The 14,748-nt window shown below is 49.5% G+C and overlaps 1 protein-coding gene across 4 annotated transcripts in view; it reads right to left on the reverse strand.

The window, feature by feature from the left end:
• MICAL2 (microtubule associated monooxygenase, calponin and LIM domain containing 2) overlaps positions 1–14,748 on the reverse strand; it is a 126,896-nt gene that overhangs the window by 38,156 nt on the left and 73,992 nt on the right. For all 4 annotated transcript variants that reach the window (XM_011954274.1, XM_011954277.1, XM_011954276.1 and 1 more), the window contains exons 6-12: positions 12,493–12,648; positions 9,282–9,382; positions 5,100–5,357; positions 3,800–3,915; positions 2,814–2,940; positions 2,053–2,143; positions 752–899 (exon numbers count right to left, since the gene is read on the reverse strand). In XM_011954274.1, coding sequence (XP_011809664.1) covers positions 752–899; positions 2,053–2,143; positions 2,814–2,940; positions 3,800–3,915; positions 5,100–5,357; positions 9,282–9,382; positions 12,493–12,648 — 997 coding nt within the window. The remainder of the gene's footprint in view (positions 1–751; positions 900–2,052; positions 2,144–2,813; positions 2,941–3,799; positions 3,916–5,099; positions 5,358–9,281; positions 9,383–12,492; positions 12,649–14,748) is intronic.

The raw sequence follows: 14,748 nt of genomic DNA on the forward strand, positions 1-14,748 counted from the left end.
TGAGATTGCATCACTGCACTCCAGGATAGGCAACAGAGTGAGAGACTCCGTCTCAAAAAAAAAAAAAAAAAAAAAAAAAGGAGAGTCCATCCTCTTAACGTCACCTCGCTTCCTAAGGTACCAATTGCTAGCCCTTGGGTAGGTTTGTTGTCAGTCTTTTTTGTGATTTGCACCTGGCTGTGAAGTTCTGCTGCTGCTGATTTAAATACAGACGCATCATGCTTTAGCATCACAGTGTTTCCTCAAACATCACCTGATCTCCCCCATGACCCTGCTGCTCTTTCTAATTTGTAGATGAAGAATCTAAAGCTCAGAGAAGGTAAGTGGCTTGCCCAAGGACACACAGCTTATGAATCTGGGTCTCAAACCTAATTCTATAAAACCCTCAAACTAGTCCCTGGAATTAGGTCTGGCCCATACTCCTCTCTTGAGGGTGGAGCTCCAAGGTGTGAATGCTCAAATTTCCAAAGAGTGTGGTGATGGGGGTCGGGGGGGAAGGGTAGTGGGGGGTGAGGTGTCAAGAATATCATCACTAAGCCTGAACCAATTTTTATCCTCACATATTAGGAATGCAGATCAAACGCACTGCTGACAGAGTAATCAGTGCAAAGAGAAAAGAATAAATGTTAAGAAAAATCTCAAATGGAAACACAGAAAGAGAAATATTGAACCCAGTAATGAAGATTCTGCATGCAGCAGAATGGCCTTGGCATCCCTTGTCTCCAGGGGCCAGCCTGGGCCCCCGACTCACATGAGCTCAGGCCGGAAGCGGTGGATGATGGCACACAGGGCCAAGCCGCTGCGCCAGGATGTGGTCAGGTCGGTGACATTGACATGCTGGTAGCCCTCTGTCTGCTGCTGGCACCAGGTTAGGAGCTTGCTGGGCCGGATATCTGACTCTGCAAGAAGGAGAGCACAGGCAGTGAGGCTCTGCAGGAATCTCACACAGTCTGCCCTGGCGATCCCCTCTCATTGCCACCATGGCTGGGGACCAGGAGGAGCAGCCCCAAGGCAAGGGAGCAGGGCAGGGGGCCATTGGCATGGGTGCAGCTCCCTGAGGACTGCTGCTTGGGGGCCTGGTCAAGAGTGTGGCGGGAGGGAAGGGGAAGCATGTTCTCTTCCAGCAGAGTCCCTAAGACCTACTATGTTTAGGCGCTGCCAACAAAATGCTCATCTAGTGGGGAAGACAGTCACAGAGGGGGTGATGATGACACAGTGCTGCAATGGAGGCAGAAACAGGCGCTGTGGGAGCACATTAGCAGGTTTGCCTGAGTCTGCTCTGGGAGGGGAATTCTCCAGAGAAAAGTGTAATGGGGAGGTACGTTTGAGCTTGTTCTTTACGAGCATCTAGGAACTTATCAGATGGAAGAAGTCATTCCAGGAAGACAGAAAGGACTGTGCGGTGGCAAAGAATCTAGAAAAACTTGCTATGTTTGTGTAACAGTGAAATGGTTGATTATAGTAAGTGGTTTATTACAGCAGTGGGGCACGTCGTGGTACATGGAGGGGAAGAAGGAGTACAGCTGAGTTTGCCTAAGGAAGGAGAGGAGGCAAAGTCTGGACAGGCACAGGTAGCCAAAGAGGTCTCTAAGCAGGAGAGCATCCTGAGCCGAGCTGGGTGCTGGGAGTTCCTCATTTAACCATCCCATCTCCCTGTGTTGAGTACCGGCCCTGTGTCCAGCGCACTGCTAGGCCCAGGATGACCAGGAAAAGGGTGAAGTGCATTAACCTCATTTCTACTTAAGGGGACAAGGCCCCCATGCTGGAAACAAGAGGAAAATAAGAACAAGTCCCAGTGAAATAATCCCCCAGTTCATGTTTACTGTGTGAAGCTCTCGACACATACTAGCTCCTTTCATCCTCACAGTGATGCTCTGGGCAGGGGTTCTCTTGGTCTTACAGAGGAGGAAACTGGAGTACAAAGAGGAGAGGTGCCTGCCCATGGTCTCACAGATAAAGGCGCAGAGCCTGTGTCACCACAGCCACTGAGCAGGCCTCCTCCCCTCAAAGCCCTTCCCAGACACCCACCAGGGTCCCAGGAAGGCTGCTTACCCCTCCTGGAGAGGTTGACAGATCTCCTCACTGAGCCCAGTCTCTCGAGAGGGTAGTGCTCCAGCTCCTTGGTGATGTACAAATGCTTTACCTATGAGCAAGAGAGACAACATGCTTGCCCACCAGTTTTCCCCCAAATCCTAGTCTCAGGGCCCCTAAACTCGACCTACCCCCAATTCAGTGCCTGCCACCATTTTCCCCTATTGCTAGGAGGCATGACCTTCGGCCAGGGAACCCAGGCAACTTGAGTCATAGAGCAATGGGCCTCAATCTCCACCCAGATGCAGGCAAACTAAGTGGGAATGTGTGTAGCTAATTTGTGTGTATGTAATTAGCTAATTTTAAAAATTCACACAATTTTCTGTTCTATTGACCAAAGAGGTTGAGAGTTTGGTGGCTTTAAATCAGTGGAAGAAGAAATGGACCCTAGGACCACGCGTGGTATGCAGAGAGCATGTTTGGCCAAGTAAATTATTTGAGACAGGTAAGATCAGCAATGCATATGCATAGTGACAATATATGTAAATACATGCACATATACGTATATATATATCTCCTCCGATATGTGTTCTAGTTCTGTCCTGTGGGCTAGAAAGAATGCTGACTCTAGTGGGGAGAAGAACTGGTCCCACCATTAGGCCAGCAGGCCTTGGTGGCCTCAGTCCCAGGAATGGACCAAAATTTAATGTGACCCCTCCCCACCGCCTCTTCCCACTGTTCAGTGCACAGTGATTCAGACAGGGCCCCAGGGCTGGACTTGCCTGATGGGGCCTAACACAGTGGGAGTTGAGGTTTGGGTACCGCGTCCCTGGGTCCAACGTGTACTGCTCAAAGTTCTTGTTGATGTTCTCTGGGGTTGTCTGAGGTAACAGCCGGTAGAGACTTTCCCTGGAGGGAGGTGGAGTCTGGAGGTCAGGGATCACTTTTGCCACCTCAGGCCTTGTCCCCATCCTCCCCTACTTCCCCCTTCCTCTGGTTGAAGGGCTTCCTGGACATGTTTGTCTAACCCTTCCCTGAAATACCTGACACTACTGGTTCTTGAGATCTGCAAAGTGGGGATAAGGTCAAAGGAGCCGAGAGGAAAGGGGCACCTGGGTGACGGGGATGTTGGACTCCCCCACCCAGGCAGAGGGGAAGGACGCAGGGCTGGCAGCACGGTGGCCTGTGGTTTTGCCATAACCATGCTCAGCCACGCTGCCTCCTGCGGCCTGCTCCCCACGACCACAGGCTTCCACACCCAAGACTGTCAGAGGCCTGCCTCCGCCCGGCAGCCCTGACCTCCCCCCGTCCACCAGCTGTCACAGCCACGTGGCCAGCAGCAGGGGTCTGGGAGGAAGCCCAGGATCTCAGCGGTGGGAGAGGCCTGGAAAGCCAGAGAATCCAACCCCCATACAGGACAGGGGACTCAGTACTGCCCTGGAAGATTCCCTTAAATAAACCTCTCTGGCTCTTGGGTGAATGAGCAATGCTGGGGAGCGCCAGCTGCAGGGCCAACCCAGATGAAGATTTCTCTTTGTCATCCAGGGCCCAAGGTCTTGGCCCCCAGAGCAAGTCACTGTAAGAGTCAGATCATGATGGAGAAAGCATCCTGGGGATGCTGATGATCAGATCAGACCACACATGGGAAGGCAGAATGGAGGAGGCAGAGGCTCCAGGTATATCCAGCAGTCACCTGAGGGGTGATCTTGCCCCCTTTCCTGCCTGAGTGGCTCTGCCCCCCGTTAGCAGCCCTGCTGTCAAAGCTCACCTTTCAGCCAGCAGCTCCAGCGGAGGGGTGCCCTGGTTCCAGTTCTTCACCATCCATGCCGTGTCAAAGGCTGCCAGGAAGCCGCGGGCACAGCCTGTACCCATGGGCCAAAATGGCTGCAAAAGAAAATGTGCAAAATTCCAGTTGATTCTGATGACTCCCAGTCTATGATCTCATTGTACCCAGCACACACTGATTGCCAGGCCTGTGCAGGGCGCTGGAGGGACAGAGAGGTGACAAGGCAGGGATGCTGCTACCTGTGAGGATTCACCACAAGGTCAAATAACTGTAGCTGAAAGTCAAACGTAAAGGGTGCTATGATGCAGGCATCTCAAAACTGCTTTAGGGCTCAGAAAAGGCGAGACAAATTCCCACCCTGGGAGAGGGAGATGGAAATCAGAATAAGCTTCTTAAGACTTGCATTAAGCTGATTTTAATGAATGGATGGGATTCTGATCCTGATCTACTTGGGAATGGTGTGGGCTAAGGCATGGTGGTTGGAAAATGCTGGTGCCTGATGGAAGAACAGCCATCTGTTCTGGGTGTAACATGGAGCATGGGAGGAAAGTAGGGAGAAACCAAGCTCGGAAAGGAGTCTGGGCCAGCAGCAGGATGGGTACTGAGGGCTCAACCAAGGATCTTGGGTTCGAGTCCATGCACAATGGTGCCCAAGGACTAAGTCAACCAAGCTAAGTGCTGACTAATCTGCTCCATGAGCACCCAAAGCATGGTTTGGAATTTGACTCTTAACTTGGAATAAATACATAATCAGTGCTTACGCTAAAGAGAAAACTTTCTCCTTTCTGAAAACATTCATTTAATCTAAGGGTCTTTGCACCCTTGCAGATTTTCTGGAAGAATTTTCAGCTGGGGAGCTGTGAATGGAAAAGAGACTTTGGGGCCCATATGCCTGTCCTGTACCCTGTGTGATCTCAAAGGCCACAAAGGGCCACTCACATGAGGAAGAAGTCTTGGCCCAGCTAAGGGTCCACACACTCTGAGACGGATGGCCCACGTGGCCCAGACCAGGGCTGCCTGATTTTGTACTTCATCAAAGAAGTCAGTGCAAAAGAGCCAGGAGATAGAAGAGAAGGCTCTCCTAACTACACTGAGTCCGAACAGGCTCCTCTGAATGCAGAAACAGGACGGGCTCTGAGGCCGGAACAGGCTTGGCAGAGTCCTGCCGACTGGCTGAGAGCCTGTCCTCTCCCCACTGCACAACAGCAGATACTGCCTGCCAGAATACAAATGTGGGATCTGTCTCGTAGAGAAATGTGGTGGCTCTGAGCACAGGCGGTACCTCAAGCAAGCTGTCACCCACGAGAGCCACGAGCAGCTGGTGCGCCTGCCGCTCCCGCACCAGGGCCGCGTTCTCTGAGGCATACATGCAGGTAAAGTCAAACATGGCCACGTCAGGCTGCCCATAGTGGTTCATGGCAAAGTCTAAGGATGGCAGCTGGTAGTTGGTGGCAAAGTCTGCAGCTTCCCGGGCATAGGATAGCAGGTTGTCTTGGTTCACATTCTCCGCACACAGCAGCATCTCTGTGTCGATGTAGTCCTGGGGAAGATGAAAATACAGTGAGGCAACCTCCCCCTCTAAAGGGCTAGCCTTCATACCCACCTCTTGGCAAAAGGACTTGGAATGGGTCTATACAGTGAGGCTAGTCAGAAAAGACATACAAAAACCAGGGCCAAGGGAATAAAGAGGAAATAAATCAGCCAGCTGTGAGGGTTAACACAGTTGTGATTAAGCATCAAATTGGGCTTTGAGCTTCCTGGCATCCAAGGCAAAAGGGAAATGTGATATGCCACAGAGCTTTCCTTATCACAAAGAAGGAAGCATAGAAATTCCTCAGGGGCAATTTTTCCCTGGCATTAAATTCTAAAAGGTCTGTCTCACATAGGCATTTCAACAGGGTGCGTTGAGAGCTGGAATGAACAGTGCACTTGATAATGGTCTTGGAGCAAACAACGAGCACATTTCATAGGGCTGGTTCTCATGAGAAATTTCAGTACAATTAAGAGACAAAGGAGCCATCAGAAAGTGTGATTTTATAATAAAATTCAGCTAAGTTACTGTGATCCAAATATGCCATGTTTAGTGGTCAAACAAGACCAGAAGAAGAAAATGGGCGAGCTCTCCCACTTTCCGAAATCAGTGGCCCCTTTACTTGATGGACTGAGGACTCCTCAGAGCTTAGCTTTTTTTTCTTTCCTTTTTTTTTTTTTTGAGACAGAGTTTCACTTTTGTCTCCCAGGCTGGAGTGCAATGGCGTGATCTCGGCTCACTGCAATCTCTGTCTCCCAGGTTCAAGCGATTCTCCTGCCTCAGCCTCCCCAGTAGCTTGCTTTTGGTGCTAATTGTTACGCTTCTCTCATGGGGAGGGCAGAACCCTGAGCTGCAAGGACTGCAATATCCATCCTGGAGGGACACTGGCAGTGAATCACAGGATGTCAGGATTGAAGAGAGCTGACAAGCTTAGTGTATCCCCAGAGTCCAAGCTGCTCACCGTGTGGCTAAAGAAACTAAAAGACCACCTTTCTCAAAGGTGACACAAAAAGTACAGACACCTGGAATGGGAGGGGACCAGTGTGTAACATGAACACAGGCTTTTGGGTCAGTGAGAGCAACAGGTCAAAGTCCACCTCTGCTGTTTACCAACTAAATCTGGGCCAGTAATTTAACTTGTCAGAGTCTCTGCTCTCTCATCTGTAAAAAGGGAATATCAAAACCTACTTCACAGAGCCACGTGAGAAGACGGAATGAGTGTACACACGAAATCCCTAGTCCCATGTGGGAAGTGACTGATGAATAGGAATTCCTGTACCCTGTAATTCATGCTGGCTCCATATATGGCTTACGATGAAGTATATCCTGGACCCAGCCAAGGCACCCTCAATCACAAAGGTCTTGACAGTCACAGAGTACTGTGTCTACAGCCAGACTGACCACTGCCTCAATTTTCTGAGTAGCCATGATTTCAAATAGCCTGTTCTGGAAACTCATATTTACCCATCCAAACCAAACCCCCCAAATTGCAGCCAGCACTGGTCCAAGAGCTCCTCGTCAGGCCCCAGTGTCCAGGATGGAATTCCTGTTATTTGATTTCTTTTCTGATCCCTGTTTCTGCGGCCACATGATCACTTCTCTCTCTGTAGACGTGGAGGTGAGATGGGGGAAGACAGAAGGGAGAGATCTCAAACACCCCCCCTCAAAACATGCCCCAAGCATCCCTAAGATGGAGTGGGTGACATTACACAATGAAGACAGTGCTCGGCGTGGACGCCTCATGCAGGAGAGTGGGGACCCAGCAAAGGGAAGACACTGGGCTAGAGCTGGCTGGAAGCCTAGTGGCCTAGGGCTGCTGTGAGGTCTCTTAGCGGCTGGAGGATCCCAGATGAGGAAGAACGGGGATAAGGGGATGGAAGAAAGAGCAATACCATAGGGAGCAGATGAGGAAAACGACAGGAGCTGACAGAATCCCAGCCCACACATGTATGAGCCAGCAGAGGCAGGGGCCCAGGGAGGTTGTGGGATGGGACATCCTCCTTGTGGGGAAGAGAAACATGGACACAGCTGAGAGCCCAGAGGCACGGCTGCTTGAAGAGAAACTTTGCTCTTCCATCGGTAGCCATGGAAAGAAGCCCAGAGATCAGCTGGAATCAGTGGGGAAGCAGGAAAACCTCTTGTCCCCAGGTCAGTCATTCATTCAACAAACATGTACTCAGCACCTTCTGTGTGGCTATAGGAAGATGCGGATCAATGTAGGGAGAAGAAAACAGAAAACTTGCCATGCCTCCAGGGAGCAAGAGAAGAATGTAAATTTAAACGGCCCAGGGAAGATGGGTCGAGAACTCGACTGGACACCTGGAGGCTCAGGCTATAGCTCTTGTTCCAGTCAGGTGTCCAGCCTGTGGCCTCCAATTTCTTTCCCATCTTGTACCTTAGGCTCCTCAGCACCAGCCTCAGGAGCTGCTCCCAGGGGCCTCTGAAGGAGAAAGAAAGGCCTTGATGAAGACAAGCATGGGCCTGGAGGGGCTTTGACAACTGCCAGGGAAGCAAGTTGCCATAAGCAACAGGTTGCTGCCTGGGCAAACACCCTGGGATGACCTGAGGGTGACCTTTAGCATCCCAGGAGGCCAGGGTGCTCTGCAAAACACAAAACCCATCAAGCTTTGCCTGCCTGTCTAGCCCCTCCTCTGCAAAGGTGCCCACTACCCCTACACCCCTGCACCCCCCAGTTTCAGACGAAGGCGGCAACTTCAGGAGGCAGCTTCTGTGAGGCAAAGGGAAGAAGGGGACGCCGCCACTCCCAGACTGACAGCCAGCAGTGGAACACTGCGGAAGCCCATCGCCCACCCATCTGCTGGCGTGCTTAGCCCACTTCACCAAGCCCACATTCACAGCCTCCGTCCACAACTCAGGCTCTCAGCAAAGACCTGAGCTGAAGTGGAGAAGGCCTACGGGGCGGCTGGGTTACTAATACCACCCAGCCGGCTGCCAGCACACGCAGGAGAGAAGATGGGCGCATTCTTCTCTGACAAGCAGCGATGAATGGCCACCATGCTGCCTGGGCTCCAGGCAGACACCCAGACAGCAGCCTGACCTTGGGCTGCATGATCCTTATCTTGAGGTGGCAGCAGCAGTAGTGACAGTGGCAGCAACAACAGGGGCTCTGGAAGGGTTGAACACCTGACTGAAGAAGCTTCCAGTCAGGGGCCACTACTCCATGTTTCTTCCTTCCAACCCTGCTCTGTGTTTAAGCATGAAGTCACAAAGCCACGAGGCAGAGGCCAGGAAGCCAGCAGGACAAAAAAGCCAGTGTGCAAACAAGGCTGAGAAGTTACAGAGGCAATCTACAAACCCACCCTCTGCCAGGCACTGTGCCAGGTTCTCTGTATATATCTCCTATTTGCTCCTTCCAAGAACCCTTTCAGGCAGAAACTATCATTCCTATTTTGTAGATAACACTGAGGTTCAGGAAGGATAAATAGTTTGCCCACAGTCTGGAGTCGGTACGTGCCAGTGTCAAGATGCAGATTGAGTCTTCTTTGACTGCATGAATAATGAAATTCCCCCACACGGTGACAAGGGTCCACAGTGTGAAATTCACAAGTCAAAGGATGCCTATGTCTCATTACAAGGAGCCCCCATCTGCCTCCAAATGACATGTGACCTCCCAGAGAAGAGGCAAGGCTGGATGAGACTTGGGAAGGAAAAGACTCAGTCAATCCACATTAACACCTGGTAAAGGTCTCACAACAGCACACGCCCATGTGCAGAAAATTCTCTGTGCATATTGGCGTGGGCTGCTTTATCCACCACTCATGTAACACCAAGAGAAAGAAGGGTGTGAGCAGGTGGCACCTTCCCCACTCCTCCCCTCGCTCAGTTTCTGGCAGGACCACATCTACTTTCAAACCTGCCGAAGTCACCAGCCCAGGTCACAAAGTCGGGAAATTGCAGCCAAGAGGTACGTACGTTAATGATGACACCTTTGTCGAGCAGGCTCTGCTTCTTGGCTGTCATGACAAAATAGTGGGTGCAGTCCTTATAGTAAACAATGTTCTCAAGATCTATGCCTGAAAAGAGAAGCATTCACAAGCTCAGCGTTACTTCCTCGGCACCAACTGTGTGCCAGGAACTGTACTTTGCCCCATTATTGGTCTCGTTATTTATCTGCAGAATATTAATGTTAGCCCAGTTTTTAAGGCATACGAGGCTGGCAAAGATAAAACAGAGTGTTAGAATCTACCCAAGTCAAAGCAGCTAGCTTCTATAGTTCCATAGAGGCATTATTCTTGTTAAAACTCACAATGTCTGCAGGGGTTGTGGGCCAGCATTTATAAGTTAGAGGCAGGTAATTGTGCAGAAAAGCCAAGTGCCGGCCATGGCCACAGAATCTCAGCAATGACACGGCTGGGATTTGAACCCCAGGCCATCTAGCTCCAAGTCCTGTCCACTGTGCCCTCCGTGTGCCCATGGCTGCATAGAGCTGTGGGAATTCTCCAATGACCATGCCAAGGAATATTTCTACCATTTCCCTGCTTGGATGTGAAAACCCAAGGGCAGTGGTAGGAACAACTCAGGTTAGAAGGCTGGGCTGTATCTTTTTGCACTTTCCACCAATCACAAGACACTTTACACACTAAGTTCCTGCATTTAAAACCATGCTGTGCAATGAGAGCTTAGCTGCATGGTTCTCAAAGGGAGGTCCCTGGCCAACAGCATCAGCATCACCTGAGGACATACTAGCAATGCAAATTATCGGGGCCCTTCTCCAGACTCACTGAATCAGAAACCCTGGGGATAGGGCCAGCACACTGAGCTTTAACAAGCTCTAGGTGATGCCAGTTCATACTCAAGTGTGAGGCTAACTGGCTTATTTGAAGGGAGATAAAGGAACAGCCACATGGCGACATAGCATTTACACAAGGCGTGCTGGGTAACTCTAGGAACACCTTTATTACGGTTAAATAGGAAACAGGCATCAATGCAGAGGGCCCCCAGGAGAATCAGGAAGGTCACAACTGTCACTGTCTGAGGGCACTGTTGTGAAACAATGGCCGAAGGTGACAACCACAGCAAAGTTTAAAGGAAGTTCACTGAAACGTGGAAAAACACACTCAATGTCCTGCTCTCATTTATATTGAGTGGCTTAAATATTTACTTTCTTGGGTTTTAGGGGAAGGGAGGGTTGGAGGATTCTCAAATCATTCAAAAAGACACCATATGCTGGCAGGAAATATTCAAGTTTTTAATGAAATAATGCAATGGAGGTGAAACTCAGAGGGTCATGCAGTGGCACATACCCTCGTGGCCAGTGAGAGGTACAATCTCGCTCAACAACTAATGCCATTCCTAGAAAATGATCTTAAATAATTTAACAGAAGCAGTGTTATCTGTAACAGTAAATAACTGGAAGGCCTAAATCAGAGGTCAGCAAGTTTGTGTGTGTGTGTGTGTGACAGACCAGCTAGGAAATATTTCTGGCCTGTGGGCCCTATGGTCTCTTTCATGACCTCTCATGGTGGAAGCAGCCATCAACGGTCATGTAAAGAAATGTGTGGCTGGGTGACAATCAGCTTTTATTTATGGAAGCTGAAATTTGAATTTTAAATAATCTTTATGTATCATAAAGTATTTTTTTGATTGTTTTCTTCAGCCTATATATATAACCATTCTTAGCTCAAAAGCAGTATAGAACCATGTGGCCAGCCATAGTTTGCTAATCCTTGGTTTCAATGCTTAGGCAGTGACAGTACATCAATTTGATGATATTCCACAGCCCCTAAAAGTGACCACCAGGAGGATGATGTTTGGAATGTGACGCTGAATGAGAAAAGCTGAATAGTGTGGACACCGTGATTTGAGCTGCAGTCATGTAACAAGCAAGCACGCCAGTGGAAAATTACAGAAAAGGAGTAGGTGAGTCTGAAGACTATTCCCGTGTGAGGTGGTCAGATTGCGGATGATTTATTTTCTGTATAAAGATTTTATTTAACATTGTTGTTCCATTGTCTTTCAAGGAGAAATATGTGGGGTTTTTTTTGTTTTTAGTTTTTGAGACAGTCTCACTCTGTCAACCAGGGTGGAGTGCAGTGGTGCGATTTCGGCTCACTGCAACCTCCGCCTCCTGGATTCAAGTGATTTTCCTGCCTCAGCCTCCTGGGTATGCTGGGACTACAGGCGTGTGCCACCACGCCCTGCTAATTTTTTATATTTGTAGTAGAGATGAGGTTTCACCATGTTAGCCAGGATGGTCCTGATCTCCTGGCCTCATGATCCGCCTGGCTTGGCCTCCCAAAGCGCTGGGATTACAGGCATGAGCCACCGCGCCCGGCCGAAATAAACGTTTTTAATCAGCTTAAGAAGAAAGGAAAAACATCTGGAATTTACTTAATTGGAGACAGGCGACTCATCCCCCTTTCCCCTCACCCTTTCTCTGTTGTCCCTATTACCACCTGATGAGTCACTGCTTTATTTGTGTTTTGACTGTCTATTCTCGTAGAACATAAGCCCAGGAGGGAGGGATTGTGTTTTGCTCCCTGCTCGTTCTCAAGCCCTAGAACAGCATCTGGCACATAGTAGGCATTCAATAAGTATTAGTTGAGTGAATGAATCAATACCTCCTATCCTCAGGCCCATGGCCGGGTGACAACTGGTGCCAGTACAGGTTATGTTCCTGGGCATACCTGGATGTTCCTCTTGGGGAAGGGCAGCTGCTGCATTGCACAAAAGCACCTGGGAACCTTCAGGAACCATCCATAGGTGACTGGCTCCCTCCTCAGCATTCCCTAAATATCCTGCTGACCTCAGGCGCAGTGCTGGCCACCTGCCTTAGGATGGTTTATACAGATATCCCTTACTGGACAGGGAGCCACTGTGGGAGGGATCGTGTCAACTTCCACTTTGTACCCCACAATACTGAGAATTGACACGTAATGAGCACTCAGCAAATGTCCACTATCTCCTTTCATGTACAACATCTAGAACATTCCCTCAAGAATCTCTCTTGTCCCAGAAGGAATCCTGTCTGTATTCACTGTCCTAGGGAAAATCGTTACTTCCACTGTATCAGAGTGAGTCCCTCCAGGCCCAAGAGTCCAGAAAGCCAGTGTACGCCTCTGCACACCTTAGAAACTGCAAACTTTAGACCTTGGCCTGGTTGGGAGAAAGGTGAAGGTCCCACCTGTTTCTTCTTTAAGGTCCTGAAAAAATTTCTGATTGAAGATGAAAGCCACGCCGCTAATCTCTTCCACCTTGGCCTCTGCTGTGCTGTTTCTGTTTATGAAGTTGGCGGTGATGGCAATTGCTAGCTTCCCACGGAATTCTTTTCTTCTGAACCCTGCATGAGGAGAAAGGAAAAAGTGGGTCTATCTTCTGGATTTGGTGTGAAAACTGAACATGATTATTGGGAGAGCTGCTCCCGGATGCCTCCCAGGCCAGAGAAACCAGGATTCTGGATCTCTAGAGGACAGCAGCGGGCAGAAATGCCGAGGTTTGCTCCCAAGGCCTTTAAAAGTCCGTGAGATTTTGTCCTTTTCTAAAACCTATAGGACCTGGTTAGGCTTCAACAAACAGAAGGCCAAAGGGATCCTTCCCAACCCTTTTAAGGATGTGTCAGGCATTGTTGCTAGATACACTCATGAGAGACCCACACACACTTTGAATTTATAGGATTAAAACTACTCTGTTAGCATTTCTCATGGTGCCACCAACCCTGGCCCCCTTGAAAAGTAGATTACGTTGAATTCCTGCAGGACAGGGATTTTAACAAAGTTTCTTTGTATCTCCATTTTTTGGGGCTGTATTATGTCCCTCTCCAACACACACACACAAATTCATGTGTTGAAGTCCTAACCCCAGTACCTCAGTATGTGACTCTATTGGAAATAGTGTCATTACAGGTGTAATTAGCTAAGATGAGGTCATACTGGAGTAGGGTGGGACCCAGCTTACTCCAGTATGACTGGTGTCTTTGAAAAGAGGAAAATAGTGCACCAGTTCCCAGTAACTGGCACTTAGTACATCTGCAATGCATATATAAATGAATAGATGGCATTCTAGCTCTCATTCATTTTTTGTTTTGTTTTGCTTTGCTTTTCAGACAGGGTCTCACTCTGTTGCCCAGGCTGGAGAGCAGTGGTGCCAATCATGGCTCACTGCAGCCTCGACCTCCCAGGGTCAAGCGATCCTCTCACCTCAGCTGGCAAGTAGCTGGGACAATAGGCATGTGTCACCATGACTGGCTTATTTTTTTTTTTTTTAACTGTTTGTGGAAACAGGGTTTCATCATGTTGCCCAGCCTTAGTGCTCTAATTCTTGTTTTCAATGATTTACATTAAAATTGCTCTTGAATGGCAGTGCTATGGAGGATCATAGCAGCTGGTGCAGGGTAAATGCACCGGACAGCAATAACTGAAGCATACCTTTAGAATGACCCTGTATGGCTGATGCACCTGAATGTGTGTTCTGAGCTGGGGAATCCAGGAGTGGCCAACCCCAAAACTTGTTCCTTCTCTATGAGGGACATTTGAGCTCCTGGCCCATCCTGTGGAACACGGACCATACAGGGGGATCCAGGCCCCGAGTTCTGGGTTGGATGAAGGTTGCCAGGTGGAGGTTAAGAGGAGGGTGTTAAGTGAAAATGCTGTATAAACTGCCCGCTGTTTACAAGCAGCTGTGGTTTTCCTGCCCGGGCTGCCAACCACTGGGCTGTGAGGTTGTGCTGTCCAGCCCGCCGCCATTGGACCATTTCTATAGGGAAGCCGGGTCACCTGTCCAGCCCACCGCCACTGGACTCTCTCCCTTGTGAATCCCTAATAAAACCCCATGTCTATTTTGCTGGCTCTTGGTCTCTTCTTTGGCGTCTTGAACTTGGTACTTTCCCTATTGAGGTTAATAGGGGTTCGACATAACAGATGATCACTTTTTAACACTATGTCTCCCTCCTAGTCCCCCATCTTGCTGTCATCTGACCTTTCCTGAGTGCCCCTGCCCCAGGCATGCTGTTTACTTGGTGTAACGCCAGGTGCCTGTCACACAGGTGCAGACCTCCAGATACAACCGTAGCCACCTGTGGGAATGCCCCGCACACCTGCTCACCATGTACTCCAGCCTCACGTTGATTCTCAACTATCTGTCAAAAATCCCTTTTAGTGACAACCTTGAGTTTCTCTCTTTCTTTCTCTCTCTCTCTCTCTTTCTTTCTTTCTTTCTGATGGGGTCTTGCTCTGTTGCCCAGGCTGGAGTGCAGTGGTGTGATCTTGGCTCACTGCAACCTCTGCCTCCAGGGTTCAAGCGATTCTCCTGCCTCAGCCTCCCGAGTAGCTGGGACTACAGGTGTGTGCCCCCACACCTGACTAATTTTTTGTATTTCTAGTAGAGACAGGGTTTCACCATGTTAGCCAGGATGGTCTTGATCTCCTGACCTTGTGATCCACCC

The sequence above is a fragment of the Colobus angolensis genome, unplaced genomic scaffold (genome assembly GCF_000951035.1).
Source record: "Colobus angolensis palliatus isolate OR3802 unplaced genomic scaffold, Cang.pa_1.0 Scaffold380, whole genome shotgun sequence".
Classification (NCBI taxonomy): domain Eukaryota; kingdom Metazoa; phylum Chordata; class Mammalia; order Primates; family Cercopithecidae; genus Colobus; species Colobus angolensis.